Raw genomic sequence first — 27438 nt, 5'->3', positions numbered from 1 at the left:
GGTGGATATGCTGAAACTTCATGTTTCTCTTTGATTAAAATTTCAACTAAACACTACATTTACAGTATGTCCTTGTTAGGTTGTTAGATTCAGACACAAAAACACACTTGATAAGGGTCTTGGCTCTTTTAGATGCTGATGCTAAGTTCAGAAGCTAGATGCTAACTGTGCCCCATAGGCCTACTGTTTGGTGCTGATCAGTGTACAGTGGGTTTTTAAACAGAAAACTATAGAGCTCTCAAGGTAAACCAATACAATACAATCGCAAAACCTGCCCTGTGGTGATTCCTGAGTCTGTTCATCACCTTTAGATAATCTGATGCCAGCAACCAATGTATGAGATCAAAACATTTTTTTCAGTTTGCAATGTTCACATCTGTAGACTTTACGAATACATATAACATCATGAATTATCGAACAGCATTAATAACTGACATTATAGAGAGCCCACATTGTAAGGCCAGTGATCATTAACAAACGGAGCTTTTTTAGGCAGCCGCGGTGCACGGTATAGTGCCTTTATGGGAGGTGTGATTTATATTTAGTCATTGTCACTGTGCCAATATGAGGGGCCATCAGGGGCCCCTTTCTCCACATTTCTGTGGCCCCAGACATTTGCCTGGAGCTGCAGATTCAGGCAGTAACTCTGTGCTGGTTCATCACACCCATCTAAGATCCAAAATCTTAAGCATCATCATCAGGCAGCTGCCACCAATACAGAGTAAATCAATATTTAAAAAAAACAAAACAACTACTTTGAAATCACTCCAAACACTCATCTCTAGAAGAGCTTTAATTTTCCATGAGTTTGCATCAGTTTATCTCCAAGTGAATCTGCCTTAACAGCCATAATGAATGCAAAGCCGCGTCAAAGGAGACAATGAGAAGAGAAACATGATGTTCACTCTTGTTGTTCCACTGAATCTTAGCTGGCACTGGGCTCCAGCTCCTGGGTCCCTGCCACTGAATCAGATGTGTATGGATGGATGTGATGAGGATGTTACATCACTTGCAGTGCAGCCAGACGCCAGCAGCAGCATCCAGCTCGGAGGTAACGCGGCGCGCAGACCCAGCTGGCCATATTGTGCACCAGCTCTCCGCAAATCGGCTGCGTCACACCTAAAAAGCCATATATCAGCGTCGGAGCTCCGAAGCCAGCACATCGGGAGACATACGCGCTTTGGAAAACGCTACTGGTAAGCGTTCGGATGCGGTGAATCCTATTTTCTTTTTTGCTGTCACGGTGATGCATCAGTCCCATTATGTCGATGCCTGCCTCGCGTGTCCTCTCCTGCGCTTTTGTGGATAACAGGCTTTCTCGTGGCCCACAAAGCGCCTCATGCACATCATTTTTTTTTCTGTTTGCATGTGTGTGGGGGAGAAAAAAGACCCCACGTAATTCTACACAGAAAAAAAAAATCCGATTTGAATTGAATGAAACGCTTGTGATTCCTTCGATGTTGAGATTGGTCGTTAAATGCCTCCCGTTGAGCGGTAATGAGCGTGTTTACCCCCCCCCCCCTCTCAGGTTGGTGGATCTGTCGCGCAGGGGAAAAAATGGTTAAACTGGGGAATAATTTCAGCGAGAAAAATAACGGGAAGGTGGTCTCCGAAGACGGATTTGACACCATCCCCCTCATCACACCATTAGATGCCAGTCAGCTGCAGTTCCCTCCACCAGATAAGGTAAGGTATCATTCAGAGCCAGTAGGGGCCCTTTGTCTTTTATTTCTGCGGCTCTGTCATTACAATTAGTCCAATTAAGCAGGTGGAAATGAAGGAGAACTAATTGCTCTGGGGTTAACAACGTTCATGTTCCAGATCTATTATCTCTCCATGTAAAACAACAACAATACTAAATAACCATCCCGCCTCTGTCCTCTCTAAAGCTGATTTGTTCCACTGTCATGTACTGTGCATGTGTGTGTGTGTGTGTGTGTGTGTGTGTGTGTGTCTTATGTGTTTTCTCTCTCTTTCTGCCAGGTGGTGGTGAAGACAAAGGCAGACTATGACGGTGAGAGCAAGAAAGGGAAGCCACGATCTCCCAAAATCGCAGAGTTCTCGATAAGCATCATCGAAGGCGTCTCCGAGCGGCTCAAAGTAAGGAGAGCTGCTGTGCCTGTGCGCTTCATCTCCATCTCCATCCTCATCCTCATCCCCGGCATCTCCCACACTCCTACAACGCACACACACACGCATATGCCGAGAGATCAGGCAAGCTTGTCTCTCCGCAGCTCGTGACATGTGTCACCAAATTCCAATCCGAGTTTCGCCCCCCTCTCTCTCTGTCCAGGCCACCCTTCCTCTGTACTCGCATCCTCCCGTCATCTTGCACAGGGAGACGTAACGCACAGTGATTCACTTAACCCCGCCCCTGAAACCCTCATTAATTCAGCTGCTGCCATGGCGATGGCCTCCAAACGCGGGCATCTTTCTCAACAACCCCTGTCCTCCTCCTCCTCCTCCTCTCCTCCTCCTCCTCCTTTCCTCCTCCTTCTTGGCCACCAGATGCGTTTAACCGTAAACACAAACACAACCGTGGCCTACTTTAATATTCACAAGACCAAAATGTGCTCTGCGTGCTGACTTGCGAGACGCTCTCGCTCCACGTGCAGGATCAACAGATGAAGCCTTTTTCTCTGTGAGGCGTGTCAGGTTCCCCTTCAGTATAGTGCAGCTTTAGTTCTCAAACATCTGAGAGGCGAGGAGGCACATCACCGTCTCAGAGAACACACAACGCTGCTTTGAAACACCCCCAACCCCCCCTTTTCATCGCAGATAGTCTCTTTCATAATCTCCTGTTGCTTGGCTGTGTTTGTGTTGCGCCGTCTGCTCCGGGATCCGTACAGACACACCAAAAGGAATATCGTTTTATTCCCACTGATGCGTGCTGTCACCCAATCTGAGCTGTGCCAAAGCAGAACAAAAAACACCCGCATGCACGGCAGGCACCTGGCTTCCTTATCCAGGGAGATCCTTTTTCTGTATTTTGTCAGCGCAAAAAAAATGAAAAAAGGATTTCACTGGTTCTGAAGTATGTGACGGCCACTCTGTCGCCACCATTCCTGTAGACTGATATAAATAACTGGAGCACACCTTGGGGCTCAGCATCTTCAGCAGCTGTAATGAGGCGATTCCTCCTACACCTTGCCCCCCCGAACCCCCCTCGAACCCCCCCTCCTACTTCCTAGAAACACCAGGAGCAGTTACATAACTCCCCTGGGAGGTGAGAGCTGGGCTGTGCAGATGGCCACACAAGCCATTCTCCAGTCGAGGTACAGTATGCAGAACATCCTATAAGCCCCCACCGGCTGTTAGTCACTGTCACATACATCCACGGATTTGTATATACATCAGCCTTCTGTTCAACCTGAAATAGTCACACAAACAAATTAATTCTGTTTCCACTCTTAAAAGACGCGTAGATCTTTTGGCGTCCTTCCACAGAGGTGTGACACAAGTGTTGTGCCGCTGATGTCTCCTCTAGGTGACCCTGCTGGTGATCTGTGCCCTGGCCTTCCTGGTGTGTGTGGTGTTCCTGGTGGTCTACAAGGTGTACCAGTACGAGCAGCCGTGCCCCGACAGCTTCGTTTACACGGTAAACACACTCATGGGCATCATCCTTTGTGAGCCCGCCTGACACCGCATGTGTGTGGATGAAATTATGATTTCATCGTACCAGAGTTAACCAACGTTATTCAGTCTGTTGAAGCACTTGATAGCCTATATAAATGAGGTTTATTATACAATAATTATGCCATAAAGATGAACCAGCAGGCAGCCAGACACCATAATGGTGTTAATATGACAATCTGTTGCAGGGAAGTTAAGCATTTGCAAAATCTTTCCAGTGAAATCTCTGACACTTTTTCTGTTTGTAGACATGATCTGTGATGGGACAATTAACTATGTGAGAGCAGCATTTTAATATGAAGGTCCTCAGTTATTTCACTGCTGCTGCACTCTACCAGCTTTTTGTGTCCTTTTGAATAAACTTAAAGGTCCTATTTGACACTTTGGGACGGCCGACCTGCTCTACAATCCCAATGAATGAATATTGGACGTGTTGGGCATTAAAATAAAAAATCAACTTATCTGACAAATAGCACCTTTAAAGCAAGACTATGTAACATTCATGATTAGAAAAAGGTCATCTCATGGTAGAAAAGTTGAAATAATTAGCAATAAAACACACCGTTGCTCTGTTCAGCACACTCTGATCTTACTGGCTCCTGGGCTAATGCTAGCTAACATTAGGAAACTTTAAATAAATATTGCTGCGTAATAGACGTCATTGAGTTATTATGGATTTTCCTGACTCTAGCAGAATGTTTGATCCTAGGCCTAGGTTAAAGACAAATGACCGCAGTGTAGTTTATAGCCTAACATTAGTTTTGCACCTCTGGTGATCTCAGTCACATTCCGAAAAATCATAGAAACTATCTTGCTGAACAAAATGTAACAAAGGTATCATAAACTTGTGTTTGCCAGGGACATTAGTTCCAGCAATAATCCAAAATCCAATTCAAAAATCCCATGGGTTTTTGCTGCGGGAAAGCTGACTTTCAGTCCAGCCTTGCAAAATCTTTTATCCCTACAGCATTCTATCGTGAAGCTCAGTGTGGCGGCTCCAGTCGTCGCCATGTTGGTAGAGCCTAAGTCAAAATGGGCGAGGGAGGAGCGTGGGTGGTGTTGAGGTGTGTGCAATGAAGCCTGGTCGCTGACAGCTAGCAGCTGGCATGTTAAAGTGTCCATAAAGGCCTAAATATTATATATATATATATATATATATATATATATATATATATATATATATATATATATATATATATATATATATATATATATATATATATATATATATATAAATAAATAAAATAAAACTCAAATATGATTTAAAACACGTGTTTATTTCTGCTGTAATGTTTGGCATTTTAACAGGGGTTGTTGAGAAACTGCAGTTTCCATTTCATTTTTAAGCCCTTGAGGTTGTTGCTTGGTTCAGTAAAAGTCACAAAGCTTTTCTGTAAAGTTGGTGACTCATTTTCCGTGTAAGTGCTCTCTGGTCTGTTTTCATTTAAAGTGATATATTTCACTCCCTTTCTTTCTTTCTTTCTTTGTTTCTCAGACTTCAGTTGCACTTTCCTGAGTCATAATTTCATCACCTTGTCTCTTGTCTCTCACTATATTTAATCTTGTTCCCTTCCCTCTTTGGAGCAGCAAGGTCGCTGCATGCCGGCTGGGATGTACGGCAACTTCCCCCCTCAGGGCCCTGGGGGCCGCGGGCGCCTCTTCACTCTCATCAACCACTACAACATAGCCAAGCAGACCATCACCCGGTCAGTATCACCATGGATGACCATCATGTCTGAGGAGAAGGTCACCCAGCAGGAGACGGAGACTGCCCAGAAACTGGCTTAACCAACCCGGGATCAGGAGTTGGCCTCACCTGCTGCAGCAAAAACATAAATAATAGGGTTGTGCCATTCAAGCAAACCTCAGAGTCCCAGGGCTTTCTGTGGGTGAAAAATCCACTTTTCTCGCCTGAGGTGCTCTGCTGCCTTGTTGATGTAGTATTTTGGTCGGCTGATGTGTACTATGGCAGAAAATCGGTGAAAATTTTGAGCATGATTTCAGCTGAACAAGCCTTACAGTAGGGTGGATTCATGGTTTGTTTGAATAGCACACGTTATTATTTATTCACACTTGAAAACAGAGTGGCAATTGTGTAAAAGAAAAAGCCACAGGAATACAGACACACACTCACTGTCTTTGTACATACACATAAGTAACAGAACTCACTTTAGTACCCACATTGTGAAATGACTGTGAACCATCCCCGTGTCTGCGTCGCTTGTTTTCGCGCACATGCACGCACGACTCCGAATCCGTTTGCTTCAAACCTCTTTCTTATCAAATACACAAAGTACTGATAGCGCATGTCAGACCTCGTGAGGTCCAGCAAGTGGTACATTTCTCATGAAGCGACAAAGTTTGCAGCGTATTTGCAACTGAGGTCATCTGTGTGAAAATATTTTACTGTTCATGATGTTGTGAATAATTGAGGCTCGACATGAAGGAAACCTTTTAACCAGCGGAAAAAAAAAAAATATTTTAATTGTGTTGTTTTGGCACAGCTCATACTGCTCTCTGCATTTAGTGCTATTAAGGAGTTTTCTGTGTTTGATGCATCACATCTTTTGAACCAGCATTGATGATTGTCTCCATGCATTTGAACTCATGTGAACACTGTGCGCTTTTCTTTGCCAGCTACATGAGACTTATTTATTGTTTACTTTTCATAGCATACATTTGATGCTACTGTATTGAATGTTTTTGCATTGCTTGTGAAGACACTGTATTGTGCAATGCTTAGCATTGATTAATGTCACCATTAAGGCTGGGGATGGCCGTTGGTAGCCATCACAGCTACTAGACTTAGGTTGATGTAGTGGAACAATCTGACAGTAGTCGCTTGTCCTGTTGCTTTTTTTCTGTATTTGTCATTGAACTTAAACCGTCACAAATTATGTACCTTTTTCAAACAATGTAACGATTACCATTAAAGTGCATTTGCTACATAGAAATGTTCAATGAAAACTGAAATAAAGTGCCCACATTTCACACCAATGTCCAAGTGGAATCTGTCGCGAAGTATTTCAGGAGTAAATCTTGTCAGTAATGCTGAAACTCCCTCAGTGCAGAAAATAAACACGGTGAAGAGCTCAAGTTCCCTTGAGTAGAGATCAAAGAAATATTTCTAAGCGCTGTAATGCTCGAACTACATTATAGGTTAATCCTAATGAACAGATTAGGCAGAAAATATCAGGAGGCTGTGTGAGTCAAATCCCCTGTCGACAGCTTCATGTCTCTAGCTGACACCAACTGAGACAGGCAGCGGCTTTCTGCTGCTCTTGATGTTATCCGAAAGCTTGACATGACATGAAATGTATTACATATTATAAATGAGCCCCTGAAGTAAAGACAGAGGATACAGTATTTATTTTCAGTTTTACTAGAAATTGAGTGGTGTGTCAGTACAGTTACGTTGTGATAGACATCAAATTAATTGTTCTGCTGCTCGTAATTGCCCGGAAAGCAAAACACTGTCCACATTTGACAGTTATTTATAATTAGTAGTTCACTGAAGCTGTAAATGTGTGAGTAAATAGTGTGAGACAGCAAAGACAACTTCAGCCTGTGCAGTATCCTCTAGTTTTAAAATCAATGTTTCCTTCAGTCAGTCAGACAAGAACAGTTGCAACCAATTATCACTGCTTTTAGTGATGGAGAAAGACTGACTGTCCAAACATTCACACACATAAAGTGGACACAGTGTGCCATCGCAGAGCTGGCCACCATAGAAGTGCTTTTCAACATAAAAATTAGACAATTAGCAACAGGAAAGAACAAACTTCTGCCTCCGCTTGAACACGGAGTCTTCTTGAAGAGCACTTCCTGCATGAGGTCCAGCGTGGTCAACTGTCAATTCAGTCTGTGTTGTCATCACGTCTTTATGAGATAACCAATATGTGCCAGAGCCAGACGGCTTCCTGTTGTATAGAGTCCATGCTGACTAGTTCTGTTAGCTGTCGTACCAGTCCAGAAAGAGGAGAGAGAAAGAGCACATGACCAGGAAGAAGAGGATCCATACCCGGAAACCGGCGTTGTTTTTGATTGCCTATTGAAAAAAATAAACAAAATTACATTTTACTGAACTGATTTTCAAAATCCTCCTAAGAGCATAGCATGGGGTAGCTGAAGTGGATGAAGGTTACCTCTCGTATATCTTCATTTCCTTCTTTGACGTTTTCTGTAGCACCAACAACCAGCTGATGAATACTGTCTATCTCCGTTTCCTGTCACGGAGAGTGAAGTGGACAATGTGTTTATGTACAACTCAAAATACTGGCTGTTTAAGTGAACGACTGAATGAAAAGGACGTATGTCTGCTCACTTGTTGCAAGACTTTCTCAGCAAAGATCTCCTGCAGTCGAGAGATCTCCACCACCTTCCCCTCGATTTGCCTGCCGCAAATAAAAGAAACTTATTCAATATCACATGAAAAAAGTTTGCAAAGCATATTTAAGCCCTTCCAGATGACTTTAGTAAAACAACAGCAGGTCATTTTCACCTCTAGAGCTCAGATCAATTGAGAACAAATGTCAGTGACTTTCTCTGTCAAACAAAGTCATCATTTTGTCTGCGGACACCTTTGTCCTTGGGTCATTTTAATCCTGTGTGAATCCACATCTGGCATATCACATAATTGTTGTCTAGCTCATCTGGCATTTCAGTCGCTGCGGTGCTGTAATTATTTAGTGGGAGGGGGAGTGACATTGTGTAACACATTAACACAAGCGCAGTTCCTGGGGTAAATCATTTCCCTGTTCACATCACTGATTTGTGATCACAATAAAATGACATGAATGACATCCTGCAGTGATGGGAATGTTGTCCAGAAAAGTGACATGTATGCAAAGCAGGACTCACCTCACTTCATCCACCAGGCTGTTCATCTCGCTCACCAGCCTCTGGTTCTCCTGCTCGAACTACACAAAAACACACGCAATAATATAACATCGTCAACAATTCTGCTCATGTAGATGTCAGATGTGTATCTAGAATTTGGCATATGCTGTATCATCTGAACAACAAACCCTTAAAGAGGCATATGGAACAAAAGGGAAACAATAATTGTGTACTTTTGTGAGAATATACTGTGAGTTATTTCTATAAGAAGATTTGGATGGATTTGATTTGTCTTTTATCTACGAGAGAATTCTACCTGAAAATCTCCTCAGTAAAGCAGTAAATGTGTAAATGAGTCCCTGTGCATATAAACGTCACCCAAGTGTAGCTATATGTTCTCACGAGTCACAGAAATCTATACTGAGCTACATGAATATTGAATAATGACATCTGAGGTGGCTCACCATCTGGATCTCCTCAGGGGAGAGCTCGTCCTCCACTCGGCTCTCCTCCCATAGGTTGACAGGGTTGTCCACGACCTCTGACACACTCTTCTCTAAGAGACGGAAAACAGACAACTTTAAAAAGTCTTCATGTATCAAACACTGACAACATTTATCATGTCATTCCCTAAGGAATGTAATTTCTGCCGTTAGGGGTCGTTCATTAAGAACAATGAAAACAAAAGACTCCAGCGTAGGATCATGGGAATTGTCGTCTTCATCATGATACATCCTACATTGCTGATGACAATCTGACGGAACTCAGACAGAAATGTTCGAGAAAATCATTGAAGTTTTGTCCACGTTACGTTTAGTCACATTTAATTGCTCAGTTAGTTGCTAATTCTCTCTTTGTAAGGGAGAAATGTATCCTTGTGTGGTTATCAAGATGAATTTATATAGATTGGATTGCCTTGTAGTCAGTTTATGCTTCTCCACATTGGACCTAAGAGAAGTCAGTGTTGAAATATTAAAGCAGCGAGTGAGAATTAATGTAATATAAACTGTACAAGTGTGGCGATTAATCATTATCTGGGACATTCCTCGTCTCATACCGTGGGCGAGCACTCTCACTGGAGCTTTTAAAAATGGCTCATTTACATGGAGGAGAGTGAAGATGTGCTTCTCCAAGCACATAAATATTATTGTTTGAGAGATTCAGTGGCAAGGTCAAAACATACAGTCTAAACATCAGGCAGGCAAAGGCAAATGCAGAGACTCTATATGTTGAGTCCAGACTGAATGTTTTCCTCACTCACAATGATACGTCTTTTATCATTAAATGTTGTGACAACATTAACAAATATAACCGCAATTACATGCAATTTTTAAGTGAAAATTAGGTAAATTAAAAAAGCGCTTAATTATATTTTGGCACCTTCAGTTTGTTTCCTTCTCAGTGATAATAAAGTTGAGGAAGCTGTGTCTTTAAGCAGTTTTCATGGTTCGTGTAATAATCCTGTTAACGCTATAATGACAGTGAAGACAATTCGCTTTTTGATTCACTGCTATCAAACCAAAGCAAAACCTTTTAAGGTCTAAATTAAGCTGTAACAAATCATAATGCCATTAATGTCTGCTTTAAAATTAGAGAGACAATGCCACTGCGGCCAGTAAAGCTGGAGTTGAAGATGTGTGCAGCTTTGTGTAAAGCCGGTGTTTTTATCTCAAGATATCTCATCTACAGATTAGTGACTGTGAAGTGCATCCCTGTTAACGATTCCCTCCGCCTGATGGTTTGGATTGCATAAACCTGCGGAATTACAAGTTAATGGTTGCGATTTAATCAAAGTAGCAACAATGAATCATTGGGCATAATGGCGCTGCGCTGTGGCACGGCACATTTCAAATTAGAGGCTTCAGATGAAACACAAAGATCAGTCCTGCCGCTAAAGAGATGTGAGTAATGAAGGGAGCACTTTTTAAATAATGTACAGACAGTTGTAGACAATATACAGGAAATCGTTAACAATTCATCTTTAATACATGACAGATCACTTCACTGTCATTCTTGCTATGACTGTTAAAAATAGTAACTTTGAGCAAATGTAACTAGAGTGCTCACTTTTATATTTAGAGGTTTGAGGTCTTGACCGGCACAGAATGCAAAGAAAAAAAGCACTTCACAGGGCACAGAAATTGCAAGATACACAAAAATACCAGAGCAGCGAAAAACAAGTCACGGTCAGTAAAGCACACACACGGAGCAGGGCTTCTTTCTGTTGCCACAGAAAAACAGCACAGTGTCTCAGGGGACTCACTGACTTACCAGAACTTTCCTCCTTGACAGTCTTCTCCTCTGTGGGCTCCACCTCCGGCGTCTTTACCACCCGACTCTGGTGCTCCGGTGCCAGTCTTGACCTGGAATGACAGAACGAGGGGTTATGCGAGTCAGGAGCTAGTCGCTAAAATCAGGATAATTAATAATAGATGATGTGACTGGGGTATGCACAGGAGCTGGTACTCACAGCCTCTTCTTGTCCACCATTCTTTTGACCCTGATTGCTCTCTGCTCAGAGTACAGCTTACATACTCCTTAAAAAGAATCAAAAGACACATGATGTTTACATCCTGTTTGCTAAAATATTGCTTCTGTGATTTTTAGAATTAGTACAGAAGGCCATGTTGAAACCACTGCAACCAGCCTGCAGGGCTCCGAGGCTACTCCCCGAGCCAGTTAATGACCTGAAGATAATCAACTGGATGCATGTAAAATGGTCCAAAGAGGACAGGATATATGACTTATGCTGTCTGAATTGTAATAAGTTGTATGAATTCACCTCTCAGATATGTTTCAATGAGGTCCAGCACTGCCCCTCTGTGCTCCTTCAGTTGGGCGGATGTCACCTGCTTCTCTGCTATGGGGACAACAGCAACACATTCACTTACTGTTGACAAACTCGAAGGTGCCAAAAAGTAAAGAAAAATCAAAAACAAAAATCTATGTCCTATCTTATATATATGGTGCGCAATGCAAGACAAAACTACCATCACCTGAAGGCATATTTTACATTCACAATAATATTTGTAAAGTACTTAATGTGCTGCACGATTAAAACCTGCACATACCTTCATTGCGTAGCTGCTTGATGGCCTCAGAACACGTCCTCATGAAGATCTGAGCATCCTGGTCGATCTGGTCTCGCTCATTGTCTGTCATACGTGTAAGATCTGATGATATGAGGCTGTCAGACACACAAGAACAATTGCAGTTAGATGAAATACTTTGAGGGCATTTAGCAAAAGTTGAACATTTGATTGATATCTAAGCAAAGTCTCTATTCATACCCTTATTGAGCATTAAGTGAGGCAGACATGCTATCCCATCACTCACGGGGCAGATGGGTCTCTTGATCCAAACACTTAAACAATCTGAACAAACACAAACTCCACACAAAAATGACCCTGACTATGACTAAAACATGAGACCATCTCATTGTCAGGTGATGGTGAGTGGCTGAGCCCTAATGTCTCCCTCTGGTGGAAACAAGTTGTAGCTGAAGACACATGAAGGCTGGTGAGGACTCTACTTTGGTGTAAAGGTGGATTTGACTGGTTGGATTAGATAGTAAAACTACTTGATCAATCAAACAAATTATTGTAAAGAGTCCCAGTACAAGTGTTACAAGCAGTAAAATTCTCAAACTGAAACAAAACAAGTCAAATTGTTTTCAAATCAGTCAGTCAGCCAATAAATATCCCTTTATATCCTTGACTTTTGGACTTCTGCCCTCACAATTTGTAACAATTCATTTAGTGTCACATTGGGCTCTGGGAAATTGTCATATGTCACTATTTCCAGACATTTCAAGATAAAAGAAGAAAATAATCAACAGATTTGCTCCCTCCACCAAGCAGGTCATGTTTTCACCTATGTCTGTTTGTTGGCTTGTCAGCAGGATTACACAACAACTACTGAACAGATTTCCAAGAAACATGGTTAGAGGATTGGCCCAGAACAGACTCCATTAACTTTTAGTGTGGATCTGGGTGCAGGGACGGATCCTGGAAGGTTCTTTTGCTTCTTTTAACATGTTTATCATCACTATTGTTAATTTCTTTGAAATTGTGCATGGCTCTTGATAAAAATCAATGAGTGAGCACAATTTGGGGCCGATCATAGATCTGGTGAGCTTTGTCATGGTCATTTGTCATCAAGTTTATTGCTGGGTTTGGATTGATTTCATTCAAGGGAACTGCTGGGCCTTGGTGAAGGTATATGCTCTACTGACTGCCATTCTAGTTGATAATGAAAACAATAGCTGCGGGAAAGAACAATGATGCAGTTATAAAACAGAAAGTTGGACAATTCATCCTTTACCATACTCACAATGACACAGAGAAGGAATTTCGCCTACACTAATTCTTTAAACACTTGTATTTGGAATAATACATAGTCCCTAATTATTTGGTCGGGTAAGGTCAAAAGGTGGAGCTGACAGGAAAATTAGAAGACAGGAACGGCTCATGACGCGGTAGACGAGACTTGAGAACATACAACTGATGGCTCCTTGATGGATTTTCCCACCATTAAACAGCACTGCAATCCACCCACTGTTAATGTTGAGTTAATGTGTTCTCTTGAGGTTTTATCAACAAAGTTAACAAAACATAGGCGACTCCGCACACCCACACCTACAAAACACAGAGGGGGGCCTTGAAGGGAGGAAGGCCTGGATTAGTCCCAGGGCGTGATTTGTTCTTCACTCGGCTGCAGCTCAATTATTCCAGACAATTAGACTGGAGCCTGCCGCTACGGACCACCCTACTCGCTGCTGACCTCGTGCCAGCAGACGGCCCCTGCAGCACACACACACACACACACACACACACACACACACACACACACACACACACACACACACACACACACACACACACACACACACACACACACACACACACACAGTGCAGACATATTTGACGACAGCCCTGACTCCTGACCTCTTCTGATTTCTGTCACAATCAAAAAAGTGTTCGTCTCTGCTCCGGCCCCCACTGCAGCCTTGAAGGGTTTTTTACCGCTGCTGTTGTTGATTGTGGTGGATCACACTGCGACAGAGGCTTACCTTCCAGCGCTCACGTAATCTTTCCTGTGCTGCAGCAGAAAGTCTTTGAGCTTGGTGATGTTTGTGATCTGCCAAAATAAAGGGAGAAGAAGCGTTACTCGAATGCATTACATTCATGTCAGTGAGTCTGTTTAAATGCCTCAGTTGGTCCTTCAAACACCATGTCAACACGGCTTAAGAAAGAGGTTTTAGACGTGTACCAGGAAACTATTTTCTCCTGACTACATTTAGACTGAGCCAGAGTAAATGTATAATTTTGTAGCTATTGGATGTGACAGGCGACCAATGTCCGTCCATCCTTTCTGTGTATCTTCAATATTTGCTTTTGACAATTCATCAAGTCTGGGACATACAAAAATCAAACCTGCAATTTCCTCGTCAAACAGCGCTCATAAATAAAACCATGAGCGGCTGCATAGAGAGCACTGACAGAGCCATCTCTAATAAGCTTTTAAATTCACTGTTGCTATTTATCACCGAGAAAATGTCCAAGTGTATGTGTGCACAGGGAAACCAGAGGAAACTTGGTTCAGTCCAATATTTGCTCCTGTAATTGGGTCAAATATTAAAAAAGACCAAATTGCTTCCCTGTCCGCGGAGCTCTGCTGACGGGGTCCAAGTGGCTGTGAGTACGCACACAGCGGGCTCTGTTAGCTCCAGAAGAAGACAGAAGTCAGACAAGCTGAGGATTGAAAAATGACACAATGAGTTTGACTGTGACAGCAACCCCAGAGCGTGGGAGATTATTTTGATAGCGTAACGACGCTGTCTTCGGCCTTCAGCTTTTTCACTCTAACAACCTCAATTATCAAATTGCCTTGGCCTGTGAAGGGTAACCGGGCACCAGACGTCTAATAACGTCTCCAAACATTCACTCCTAGCGTCAATGGTGACCTGGAGCAGTTTTTTTTGTATATGAGCTGACGTTTGAAAAATGACAAGTTTTTCAGTGCTGAAAGAAGGTGTCAAGATAAACAGAGCTGAGCAATTTGTTAGAGAACAAGAACTCCGTCTTTGGTTTCGAAAGTAACTCGGGGACGAAAGACACTGCTGTGGGGCACAAACTCTGGCTGTTAAGGCAAACCAACCCTTGTAATAACACAATTATTTGAGGTCAAGAGTTAATTGTTGTTCAGGGCAGTGGAGCTTAGCGGGAGATTCAGGGGAGAAGAGAACCTTTCTTATGCTTCAAAGTCTTTCAAAACATTGTCCGTGATTTAGTGTCCAAATGAAGGAGGAAACTTTGAAGTGAGCTCCTGCGAGATTGGTGGGTATTTACTAAACTACCTCTGCAAAACCTGCAAAGAATAAGATGCATTTTATAACATCCTGAGTGATCCTGTTGGTCACAAATGGTGCTTTTAACATAGTTTGTCACAAGGTTTTCTTCAGCAATTAAATCGAGTTCTAACACGTATCTTACAGTGGAGATATTTTCATCCAAAATTGTTTTTTCTGAGTACATTAATATATATTTTGAGAATTAGTAATTGATAAGTAACTGTTCTAGTAGTCACTTGATTGGTTTGAGTATTTTTTTTAAAAAAAAAGCCAAATTCTCTGATTCATCCTTCTAAAACTAATTAGCTTCCTTTTAAAATACAAAACTGTGAAATTAGCTGTTATATGAGTGGTATCAGCCATGAGAAGCACGTACTGTAACTATCGGTTACTGCTATTGAAATAAATACATGTTGTGTATCCACAGATTGGACTGTTTGTCAGAGAAAACAAGACATTTCATGGCATCACCTTGGGTCATGGCATTTGTTATATATTTTGCTGACATTCTATCAACATTTTATTGATTAAACAATACAATAATTTGTGTATTAATGAATAACAAAAACAACCATTAATTGCTGCCCCTGTGTCAGTTACTTAAAGGAGCCCCGAAATTTGTCCAGGCCTTTGCTTGGCATGATGCGGTGGTTGTCATGATGTGATGTCATGAAGTCGTTGGTAAAATGGTTATTTATCCCCACAAAAACCACAAAATTCCAGTAAATCTCAAGTTCTCTACACTATCTTTGGCCCGCCACAAAGTGGAAAACATAACCTCTCACATGGCATGACTAATTGATCTTCTGCTATAAACTATATCTTATGCTTGCAATTAGCACTTGGCTTCAGACTTTTATTTATGTACAAAATATATTCACTTGCAACACTCCATCTGTACTGCACCTTCTTGACCAGCAGGCAGTGCTAAATCCACAGCATTTAAAACAACCCATAATGAGGTGTGTGTGTGTGTGTGTGTGTGTGTGTGTGTGCGTGTGTGTGTGCGTGTGTGTCTGTTGCAGGGGTGCCGGGGAGTGTAAAGAGTGCTGCTCTGGGGGTTGAGCTGTCTCCTGTGTGTATACATTGGAGCTCAGATTCCCAGCACAACCTCAAGGGTTTGCAGGGGGTCAGAGAGATCAATTGCTCTTGTAACTTAAGACCCTAAAGAGCAAGTAATTCCTCAACAATGAGGAAGGAGGTGGCCTTGTGCATGCGCCTCGCCGTACATATGTGTGCACGCAGCTATATGTGAGGGTGCATGCATGCGACCGCCATAGGTGTGTGTTAGGCAGAAGGAGACAGTCTGTCGGGCTACATCTAATCTCGTCATCATCAAAGACCCCCACTTTACCTCCTCACTTTCTCCTTCCCCCCTTGCTTCCCTCAAGCCCCGATTGAGCCCAAACAAACCATCAGGGGGGATTATTATGAGGAAGAAAAGAGAAAAGGCTTAGCTGGCAGATTTCTAAAGGGCTTTGGATGGCTCTTTGTTTTGGTAAATCCAGGTAACTGACAGAAATCGCTGATGACTGCCCTGCTTTGGTTTAAGCCCGTGTGTCCTGACCGTGGGCTATCCATACTGACGCCACGCCATGTTGTGTTTAGGTATGTGAGGATGCTTCAGCGGAGAAGACTCCGCCGCACGTTGATTTCATTATCATGTTTATGTCTGACTCTCTAATGGGTTTGTCTTCTCATGTCTATTTGCAGTGAGAGCGCTTCAGTCGACTCTATAAACAAACAAAAAGCAGCATCAAAGAGAAACTTTCAAGATCAGTCATGAGGACGGTCGCTGACCTTTTTTTGTAAATGTGCTAAAGTTGTAACAATATGTTTTGATTTTTACTGGACAATTTATTTAGATTCAAAGCTGTAATAGGCAGCGCTTGTATACAGTCTTTGTGTTTGTACATTTTTGATCATGCAGGTCAGATGGATATAAAATGTGGACTGTGAAGAAACAAACACTGAGGCACATTAGTGGAGTATGAAGCTGAGACAACAACGGAGCTGCCACTGTGCTGTAAGACTGTGCCGCATCTTTATTTATTTATCTTTACAACAAATTCAAACTGTTTAAGAAGAGTTGAGATGACTTGAATATTTCACAAGTCATTATGAAATAAGTTGGCAAATATTTTGATGATTAATAGATCAAATTGTTTTACAATCAGAAAATGTCAAATATATTTTACTTTTTTAAAATGTAAATGGAGAGTCGTTGTGTTTTGGACTGCTACTTTGACAAAAAAAAAAAAAACATTTAAATTTTAATTTAGAGGCTCTGGGAAATTGTGATGAGCATTTTTCACAATTTCTTTTAAATCTTCTTGACTTAACAATTAATTGCATAAATAATGGCTGGCTGCTGCCCGACGTATTTGTCTGCCACAATCTGACATCCTATCGAGGCCGACCATGAAGATGACATCACAGCTGAGACAGGTCTTGTAGACTTTTTTTGTTTCTTGGACCAAATTCAACGGAAACTATGTACACTGCTCCATTTTGAGGCAACTTAATCAGGTTTCAATAATCAATTTAATTAGAAACAGATGTTTTGGCCGGGCCCGTTACATTTAACTCACATACAAAATGTGGTCACCGCCACAGTATGCAACATAAATGGATGATAATTGTAATTATGTTATAATGTGATGGTACTGGTTGTGATTGCTGGGACATATTTCTGAACAATTATCATGTTTGAAGTCTGCTTATCAGGTGATTCAACAGGTTTTCTCCTTCTCTATTAATCTGTGTTTCCACAGTGTCTCATAAAGCTTTGTCAGTCTATCATCACCTGCATTGTTTGTGTCGAGTTATTTGAGCTGTGTGTGCTCGTAGGTCAATGGGTTGTGTCAGGTCAGGCGCTTCAGCTTTGTTTTACCTAACATAGTAAAGATATAAATTAATTAAGAGTATTAAATATGTTAATTAACAAAAATGGATATTGTAGTCGTGGTGGCTAAATGGACGTCACACCTGGAAATAGATCTTTGTCAAGATTTAGGAAATCAAATACAGTTCCTGACAATAGGCAAAACAACTGACGGTGGCTATAACGTACTTAAAAATAAATAAAAGAAAGAAAGAAAACCAAAACCATCATCAAACTGACAATGAAAAGAACATTTTAGGAAAAAAGAGGGAGATGACAGCTATTAACCCCATATGATGTTATGAAATATAATATGTGCAAAATTACAAGTTCAGAAGAAGATAACATGACATCTGTCCCGTATTTCAAAGATGAAGAATTTGTTTTGTCTCTTCCGAAAATCTCAGAAAGTGAGGTCATATAAACAATTGCTGTGGCGATAAGACCCAGAGTAACTGTGGATGTAAAAAAAAACAGCACTGGCATCCAATATGATAGATTTAAAAAAGAAAAAAAAACACAACAGAATAAACCAATAATATTTGATGAATGGCGAGAGCAGCTGTAAGCAAATTGTGTACACGTGGAAAAAAACAGGACATCTCAGCTTAGTAGATGACAAACTCTGTAAGACTTTGGTTTTATCACAAATACTGTGACAAGACTTACAGAGTTTGCACCTCAGAGGCAGCAGGCATGCTCTTCTGTTGACCTCTGCCTTAAACACTGGTTTTCATCCACTGTAGATTAACGGTGACAACAACTAAAAAGTAAACAATACGTTAAATGTTGGTTAAACAACATTATTACCTGCTTTAGTTTAGATTCACTTGATGCATTTAACACTAATGTGACACATAACAACTAACACCTCATGTCTGATAGCACTAACCTCTGAATCTAGAACAAAGAAAACAGCAGTCTCTTTTAGAGGAGAAAACATCTGTTGCAGTTTCATGGTTCGGACTCTGTATTTTGGAGTGTCAGGGTCAAGTATGCAGCCTGCTGTCATGTGTATTGGTAGTATTTCAGTGATTGTAAATCACAATAGCTACAATTGCCTAATGACAAAAGCCTGACAACGTTCTTCAAAAAGCGTCAACAGCTGCTGCTTTGGTTTTGCTGCATGCTGAAATGTTTGAATTGAGCCTAAACATCACTTTTATTCCACTTAAACTATTTGGTCTGCAGAGTATCTGGTGTCCATCTCACCATTTAGAGTCTGACATTCATCTGCAAATCCCCGTTTCACCACTTTTTCCTCTTTCATTTTCATTTTCATGAATCATGCAAAAACATTTTGTTGCACGCAGTGAAACAAAATCTAGACTGTGCTCAGGCCTGACAGCAGATGCCCCAAAATTCAATTTGCCTGGCTTTCATGGGAAAACAGCACAGAGATTAGGCCAACTGGTAAAGAGACCATTTAGCAGCACGCTCATCTCGGGGTGATCCCTGCAAATCACTTCCCCATGGCTCAAATACTGCCAGAGTACAGTCTTGGCTTTGACAGCTGCATTCAAGCAAGTTTTTACCTTCGTGCCCAAGTAGTTTGTGAATTGATGAATGGGGTTTTTACTCTTAGAAACATTTGTTGGACCTGTGTTAGGTACACTTTAGCTATATGACAGGCTTTGTGCATCTACCATAAACAGAGGTGTCACAATTCTCCAAATCACTGATTCAATTTTCGACTTCAACATTTTCTGTCAGCACTGATGGTGATATCACCGTTAGACCATTATATCAGGGTTTGTAAAGATCAACAGATCATTGGTTTTATGCCCCGACAACTGTTGTTTACATTTTCAAATTCTTCTTTAAAAATATAGAGGAATTTTACAACAACAGCTTGACTTTATCCAGGTGTCTTTTTCAGGTTAAGATTAGAATGGACTGAAAACATTTGTGAAAGAACACACCACCCTTCAGCAATTTAACACCGAATGACAAAAGATAGAAATTCAGTTTGTTAAAAAAGGATCTCTGATAAAGAAATAGAGATAAATAAATAAATCCAATATTTCAGACGCTGTCACAGTGACTTCAGTTATGTCAGTAACAAGTGTTGTGCACAATTGTGCACGTATTTCCCTAAATGGTAAACATTAATGACAAGTCATAAATGTTATTGCTGTATATCTTCTGCTTCTGTGGCTGCCCAAAATGACCTGTTAAGATCTGCTCTGGTTTCAACTAAAGGAGCACCAATAGGATCATAAAAATTATCCCACAAAATCCTTTCAGCTGTCATGTTCACAATCTGACATTCTCTGGGTTGATAAAGTCCAGTGTATACCCCAAGAACAAGACTTTGATGATATTGCAAATGTTTAAAAAACACTTTAGACTTTGAAACTTGATCGTCACCAACAAAAATATCAAGAAAGCCAGACTCTCTCAGAACTAAATCTTTGGAGAATATACGAGAATACTATGTCAATGTGAAAGTTGTCATAAGGAAGAGCCCCCCGCCCTCTAACAGCACAACATACTTTTAAGTGCTGGCTGAGGGCCACACTTTTCAGAGTTTCTAAGAAAACACTGTGAGAAGGAGCCAATTTTGGAATACCAATACTCAAGGCACATCGGGGAGCCGGGCACTATTTTCTACACACAATTTACCAATTTTAAAGTGACCTCCTCCATTTAAACTCGAGAGGGGCAGCATGCTGCGGATAGAGAGACGAGGTGAGCGGTGAAATGGAGATCACAGTGCCCCAAACCGACCCCTGTGAGGTAGAAGATTCCCCTGACCAAACCCCACCCTGTAAACACTGGCCCTCTTATTAGTCAATCAAGCCTTTTTTCCCTCATTGCCTTGAAAGACGCTACATTTCCTTTCTCATTGAGCGGCTTTTTGAGAGGGAAAAATAGGACCACTGTGTATTTGTCAACTTTGATGTTTTCTTTCTATTTTTGTGAAGCTTCAGTGGGAACTTGGAGAGTTATGCATGTCTTGAAGGGCACCCACATCTGTTGTGCATTAGGTGCCGGCCGTCAACATTGTTACTGGGGACCTAATTTAATATTTTCTCTGTTTTGATCTTCCACCTTTAATCACTGGCTCTTGGGAGGATCGGCTTTCCCCAAGAAATTGTTCGAGAGCCGAAAGAAAATGTTATTGCAGTGTGTTTATGGAGTCATACATGTTAAGAGGGGACTCTCGCAAAAAAATGCAGCCTATTTCAGACTGTACAGAGGAGAATGGATAGTTGAGTTGTGGGTGAAAACCGCAACATAACTGTAAGCAGTCAGGACATTCCAAACTCGCAATTTCAATTTCTACAAAAGCTGCTCCACTGAGATGGTTTGAGATTATATCTGCAGCGTGAGGGAGACAGCAGTAGGGGGGTAGGAGAGCAGAGGGCACGCACCGCAGGATAGGTTTGGGTTTCTTTGAATCAGCACCACTGCTTTTATTAAACCACCATTTCTAATATCAATGTAACAGAACATAACAAAAACCTGGCTGTGCAGAGCTGCTGCGACCGGGCTCACATTTGCCTCAGACTGAGGGCTGGAGACATCAGGTACAACTTAGAGTCCTGAGTCCCCAAGGGAAACATAAAGTGGTTCTTCAAGGTGCCTTTGAAGAGTTTGTGTTCATGATACTCATGTCAGGCCAAGGACTTCTGGCTGTCAGACTTCTGGCAGACATGAAGCAAAGCCTTTCAGTTGCCAATGATCCGTCTCCGACTGCCAACCATTGATGGCTCTGCATGTCAATGGAAGAATACAATTTGAGATGTTTTGGGAAGTTTCCTGAACTAATTAAATGCCAATGTTGCCCTTCCAGCTAAGTTTTTAAGTTCAGTGTCCCATGACAAGTGGTTTTTCAGCAATGTATTTAAGGCTGTGTGAAATTTTCCTACCACTAAATCAACATACAATAAGCTAATTCTTTCAACGGAGTTACTGAAATCCAAATTTCCTCGCTGACAATGTAATTATAACCTATGCTTGAATGCCCGTTTTAATTAGTTCAAGACATTTTAAGTAAACTTGCCAGGTCCTTTCAATCTAAACTAAATGAGAAGAACGCTCTCCACTATTTTTATAGGTAATGTTTCGGCTGTAATTTAGATTACACTGGGCAATTTTCCGGGTCAGGTTAAAGCAAAGAATCCAGGCCTGTCAGTGTTGGGGTAGAAGCAGCACTCGGACCTGACAGTTGGCAAAAAATATTCTGGGCCAAGAACTGCTCAGTCTGGCCAGTTGGCTAATGTATTTTTTTTTTTCAGACAACTTAGCTTTTGTCTTCCCAGATCTCAAGGAGAGCAGTCATATATTCTGAACTGCCCACATTGGGCAGGATCTGAAAAATTCCTGACCGAGGTTCAAGTATAAATAGTGGAATTTTTATGAGTTCAATGTTATTTCAGTATTCTTTATTTCTCTGTGTACAGTACATTACTTTGTTGAAAGTGACTTATCTTATTCTTTGCAACTTTTACTTCATACAGCTTGTATTCCTGTCTACTTGAAAATGACAACTGATAACTGCTTGCCATGATATGTTGACTTTTTTCTGAAATATAATGTTCAGGAAGCATTAGTTTGAACTATGAAGAAACAGTACCTCAGTGCCTCAAACCTTTATGAGTGGGGTAAGAGAGGGGCTATTTTGCTAACCTGGAAGGAGTCTCTGTTTGACCTTTGATTTTCTCAAAAAAACGTTCATCCGATCATTTTCACACCATTAGGTGTAGTGCCGAGGACCAAAGTACACATCATGATGAGTGTGAAGTAGTTTCTATGACCAGTTCTAAATTAAGTAGCAAACAAGAAACATCGTCATGCATAGTCAGAGAGTTAGCACATTTCTACATGCAGCAGTACATAATACAAATGCACGAGTTTATAGGATACCTCATACCCATGGCTATGTAGAGAATGAGGGTCAGGATGCTCTGTAGGTCATGATATTCCTGGAAGTAGCAATACTTAACAAGCAATTCCTTCATACCACTGCACTGGTGCAGATGAGCAGCAGTATGAGCAAACATGTATGAAGCATGAATTTCTGGTCAAAAACAGTTAGGAGCAAAAACCTGTGCCAAATACGTATAAATATGTTGCCAAAAAGGCACTCAGAGAAGTCATTTTGGCCAGCTGTAAGATATTTAATGTCAAGCCATGTCCCATTTGCCAGCTGAAACTCCTGACCTTGACACTAGAATATAGGGCAACATGCAGTGAAACAGAGACAGAGCACCGCTGTTTAAAGAATGGCTCTTTGGAAAGCTACTCTGTGTTTGATAGATGGACTGGTAATGCATCCAGTAACCTTGTTTATAGAAAACAAGTACATCACTAATACAGTTCAAGGAAAAGTAATTTCCTTTGGAGTGCTGTGAAATACAAACATATTTGCATGGAGATAAAACTCTGCCTAAGACTAATATGAAGTTGAATGAGAGCTCTGAAAATGATTAAAGTGTACACACAGTGAAGACTATATGGTAAATTTTACTCTGCATAACAGAGTGATCTTGTTTCTTTTCTTAGATAATAAAAATCATATTTCTGTTTTCTCAAATAAGACAATACAGGAGCATTTTTGAGAAAAGTAGGTATGTTGTCCTTTCCAGTCTATAACACTTTTATGTAAGAGGGGGAAGATAGGAGGCTGCCAACTCATCAATTCCCCTTAAAAAACTCACATATTTTAATCAACATACTGCTACCTAAGATCATATAAAACTGTCAAATCTGAGAGACAGTGCATTTATGACTGTAGTTATCCCTTTATCATATCTAGGTATAGTATAGGTAGGATTCACAATCAATCAGTATAACTGCTTAATGGCAAAAGTGAATTTTCATATGATTATTGTATCAATGGGGTTAAATACCATGATTTTTCTATTGATTTAGCTTAATTAGCACGTGTTAGCTTCTTTTCAAATCAGTTGCCAGACCATTTACTTTGTCATGATATAATATAACACAAACATATACTTTTATGGTACCTATGTTCCCCATTCCTAACTACCATTTAATTAATGTTGCATTCAACACATTTTAATATTGATATATACTATATACACACTGCTGAGAGAGGCCTTGCTAACTATGAACAGCTGGTACACATTGTACTAAACTCCAGCATTCAGTTTCAGTTTGACATCACCGTGCATTTCGGAGAATTACCCAACGTGCTGTGCACATTCCCTTGGCTTACTGCTTCTTCTACAAAAAAGAAGGAGCATCAGTTTCACCCAAACAGTCCAGCATTTAGCTGTAATCACAAGTGAAGTCAGCTTCTGTCGATGCTAGCACAGTTAGCTAAAGTTAGCTTAATGAAGCACTCACCACTTCTTTCGCCTTCGGAGAGAAGCCGCTCTTGGGTCTGCTCCTCTTGAAAATCTCATCTTTGGCAGAGTCAAAGCCTATTCCTATCGCCTTGTTCCTGGTTTTGACTGTCTTGACGCTAGCTTTGAAAAGTGAAGTTATATCCACAGCCATGTCTGGGCAGCTGCAGCGCAGAGAGGGACGGCTGTAAACAAACTGACACGTCACCAGCTGAGGACGTCATCATCCTGCGACGCTGTGGATTCTCCCTGAGACGGAGAGGAAAGCCTTATATTTTACCTTAAGGTTTTATCAGTAAATATTAAATATAGCTTGCACTGTACCTTACTGTATTCACATCCTGTAAGCGTCTGACCTGGTATCACGTTACCCTTCGACTAGATTAAGTTGCAGGTAGCGAAAATCTTAAAATTACAAAAATCTCTTAAATATTAAGACTTAAGTTTAAAGAGACTTAAGTGGAAGGCATTACCTTCCAGTTTTTAATAGTAACATTACTTGTAGTCATGTACTTCCAGATAATCTAAAGCAATCATCTAATCAATCTTTCAGAGACATGCCCCTACAACTTACTGAAGGGATGTCCACCAGGAAGAGAAGACCTAACTGGACAGACCAGGAGTGTCTTCTTCTAGCTCAGTTAATGCAAGAGAAGAAAAACATTATCAGAGGGAAGTGCAGCACTGGTGTATCAATCCAGGATAAAAGACAAGCCTGGGAGGAAATCGCCCAAGCCATCAATACTGCCTTTCCACAGATTCAGCGCACAGTCTCTGACTGTAACAAGAAGTGGGAAAACCTGCTGGCAAAGTCAAGGGAGGAGATCAAACGACAGAAGAGGCAAGCCGGTACAGGTGAGGGAATTCTGGTATTTGTTAGCAATAAAAATTGAATGCTAATCTGATGATTAGTATCATTAAGTCTACAATTTTAGGCTGGTAATATAAGCCAAGACCTTGAGGGTGGAGTTGCCGGGATGGCGGCAGAATATTACACTGATCAGAAAACCAAATCCACTTCACTTTATATAATACTTTTATTGTGTTGTGTTCATTGATAATTAATGCACAATGTGGCTTTGCATCCACAGAAGACCTGTCCCTCGAACAGCTCAGTACTGTGACGCAGGTTGTGATTTCTATGATGAACCTCTCAAACATGCTGCAGCAGCATAGAGAAGCCTCCTCAGTCTCAGAGTTAGTGGAAACTCAACATAACAGGTAATGCATTTTTTATTTGTTGGCTTCTTTTCATGTGCTCAGACAGTTCTGCTCTCGGGGCAGAACGGAATTACATTAAGTAATTTATTGAAACACTGCTGTCTGCAAAAGTTCATACAGTATTTTCTCACTTGCTTAGATGTAATGTTCCAGTAACATTTGTATAGTCTACAAACGTCAGTGTGAACAGTTTTCTGGAGAACGTTCTCCCAAATAAATTCTCCCCATGAGAGCTGCTCATGGTGAGTCCATTAGAGGATGTGAGAGGTGAGAAAATATGTTTTTTTGTAATTTGGATTTATGTGTTATCAAACAAATTCATTGACCTTTTTTTTTCTCCCAGCTGTGATGAAGACGGAAATGACCACACAGAGCTTGATCTCCCGACATATCCAAATCCATCCACTCCTCTGGCAGAACAAAAATTGACTTTGACTAACATCCCCACATCACTCGCAGTGCAGTTTAGTGCTCATCGTGCTGCTGGCTTTGCTGCTTCTGCAGAACCACTAGATACTCCCTGCGCTGCCTCTCCACGCTGCACAGTGCACTGCTCACCTTTGCAAGAGCGGAATGATTTGGAAATATCCGTGCTGAGGAGACAAGAGGCTGTCCTCAAGCTGCAAGAGGAATATTACACGCTGAAGATTAAGCAGATTAAAAAGCAAATGGAGGAGCCGATTCCAAAGGACTGAAGTAGTTACTGAGAATGACTTGTGGCACTTTGTTGAGTCTTGTGCCTGCCTGGGACTATGTGATAATTCAAGTCAAGAGAAATTCAAGAAGTATCATAATTTGTTTGTGTTGAAGTTGACATCTGTAATGTTTTTGTACAGAGTAGTGAAACGCTACAAGCAGCAATGTGATTTGGTTTTGAGGTGCATTTCATACCCTATCATTGTGAAGCAGGATTCACGAGGGTTGGATTATTCAACCGCTAGGAATCATGACCGGGATGACCTACAAATGATGTGTTGTTGCAGGTCTAGTTGTCTTTTAATCATTTCAGTAAAAAATAATATATGTTTTTGATAACTAGTCTGCTGGTGTTTTTCTCTCCCCAATTAGGACTGACCAGTTGACCATTATCATGCTTAAAGTATTCTGTTCTACCGCTGCTCTCTCACAGCTGACTGTCAGCTGTTGGATGACGTCTTTGCAGTGTGTTCATGTGATGAAACGTGGGCAACGTGAGACGACGCAACGGTCACCTTTTCATCGCTGCTACTGTAGTTATTTGATGTTTGCTTGTTGTGTGACCTCGGGAAGCTGTGGACAACCATGAGTTTGCTTTGACACACATGAGGCAACAGTTCACTTCTTTTTTAAACCCAGCCAGCTCAGCAGGAGCGTGCAATGCATTGCAGGAGAACCCGTCCAAACTGCACGCGACCATATTAATGTAGTATGTGCGTGTTTTTAATGTAACCAAGCCTTTAAGTGCTTTGTTGAGTCTCTGTGTGACTTAAATGAGCCGTATCTGATGAAGCCTGATCCTCCGAGCGCACTTTAATTTACATTCTTGAATCACACATGTCCATGTAATCCCTGATCTGTGGACTAAAATAAAAGGTTATAGAAAAAAAAGATTCTTGTCATGTCACTATAGGTTACATTATAGAACGTATAGGTCTATTGTGTTTCATATGACTATGCCTACAGTTAAAAATATTTATTCCTATCTCACAACATATTGGACTTTGATCCTCTGTCTGCCTGTGTCTGAGGCCATTCGTTTATTTAAAAAGATCTAGGCTAATTGTTCTTTACAGGTTATTTGGGCATTTTGTTGAAAGTAACTCAACAGTTATATATTACTCTATGTAGACAGTTACATTGTAATGTACTATATGATTTTGAAATCAAGGTAACTAGTAATGTGTATGCACTTGCCCAACACTGATGGGGAGAAGATAATAAGCTCTACCATAAGATTGCGTATGATGGTGAAAATGATGATCAGTATCAAAACATACTGTTGAGGACTGAAAAAACTGATTGAATTTGGATGATAGCTGATGTCATTGTAATTGATGAAGGCACATGACAAGAATATAGCACACGTTTACAAGTTCACATGATACATTGACAAAAGCTCAAATAACCTTAACATATTTTCCCAGGTGATTAAACTCTCAAATTTTTGAAATCTAATTTATTCTTTGTAGGAAGTGTAATTTAACATATCTGGC

General features: G+C 41.1%; 3 protein-coding genes across 3 annotated transcripts; 2 read left to right on the top strand and 1 right to left on the bottom strand.

Annotated features, from left to right (window-relative positions):
* Positions 1 to 1037: 1037 nt before the first annotated feature.
* On the top strand, positions 1038 to 6624 carry LOC119020543 (neuronal vesicle trafficking-associated protein 1-like). Its single transcript, XM_037099926.1, has 5 exons — positions 1038 to 1196; positions 1529 to 1686; positions 1984 to 2100; positions 3488 to 3598; positions 5221 to 6624. The coding sequence occupies exons 2-5, from the start codon at positions 1558 to 1560 to the stop codon at positions 5419 to 5421; spliced, it is 558 nt and encodes a 185-aa protein (XP_036955821.1). The 5' UTR covers positions 1038 to 1196; positions 1529 to 1557; the 3' UTR covers positions 5422 to 6624.
* Positions 6625 to 6979: 355 nt separating this feature from the next.
* stx18 (syntaxin 18) lies at positions 6980 to 24292 on the bottom strand. The gene is made up of 11 exons (XM_037099924.1): positions 24027 to 24292; positions 13544 to 13611; positions 11544 to 11659; positions 11255 to 11332; positions 10943 to 11009; positions 10744 to 10835; positions 8937 to 9028; positions 8494 to 8552; positions 7958 to 8027; positions 7779 to 7859; positions 6980 to 7681 (listed from the first exon to the last, which is right to left on the bottom strand). Exons 1-11 carry the CDS (start codon positions 24177 to 24179, stop codon positions 7586 to 7588), a joined length of 972 nt encoding a protein of 323 aa, XP_036955819.1. The 5' UTR covers positions 24180 to 24292; the 3' UTR covers positions 6980 to 7585.
* On the top strand, positions 24280 to 26820 carry LOC119020542 (myb-related transcription factor, partner of profilin-like). Its single transcript, XM_037099925.1, has 4 exons — positions 24280 to 24419; positions 24579 to 24880; positions 25117 to 25246; positions 25590 to 26820. Exons 2-4 carry the CDS (start codon positions 24583 to 24585, stop codon positions 25939 to 25941), a joined length of 780 nt encoding a protein of 259 aa, XP_036955820.1. The 5' UTR covers positions 24280 to 24419; positions 24579 to 24582; the 3' UTR covers positions 25942 to 26820.
* The last annotated feature ends 618 nt before the right edge of the window (positions 26821 to 27438 follow it).

Source organism: Acanthopagrus latus, chromosome 6, assembly GCF_904848185.1.
Source record: "Acanthopagrus latus isolate v.2019 chromosome 6, fAcaLat1.1, whole genome shotgun sequence".
Lineage (NCBI taxonomy): Eukaryota > Metazoa > Chordata > Actinopteri > Spariformes > Sparidae > Acanthopagrus > Acanthopagrus latus.
This window is presented reverse-complemented; position numbering and strand designations above follow the sequence as displayed.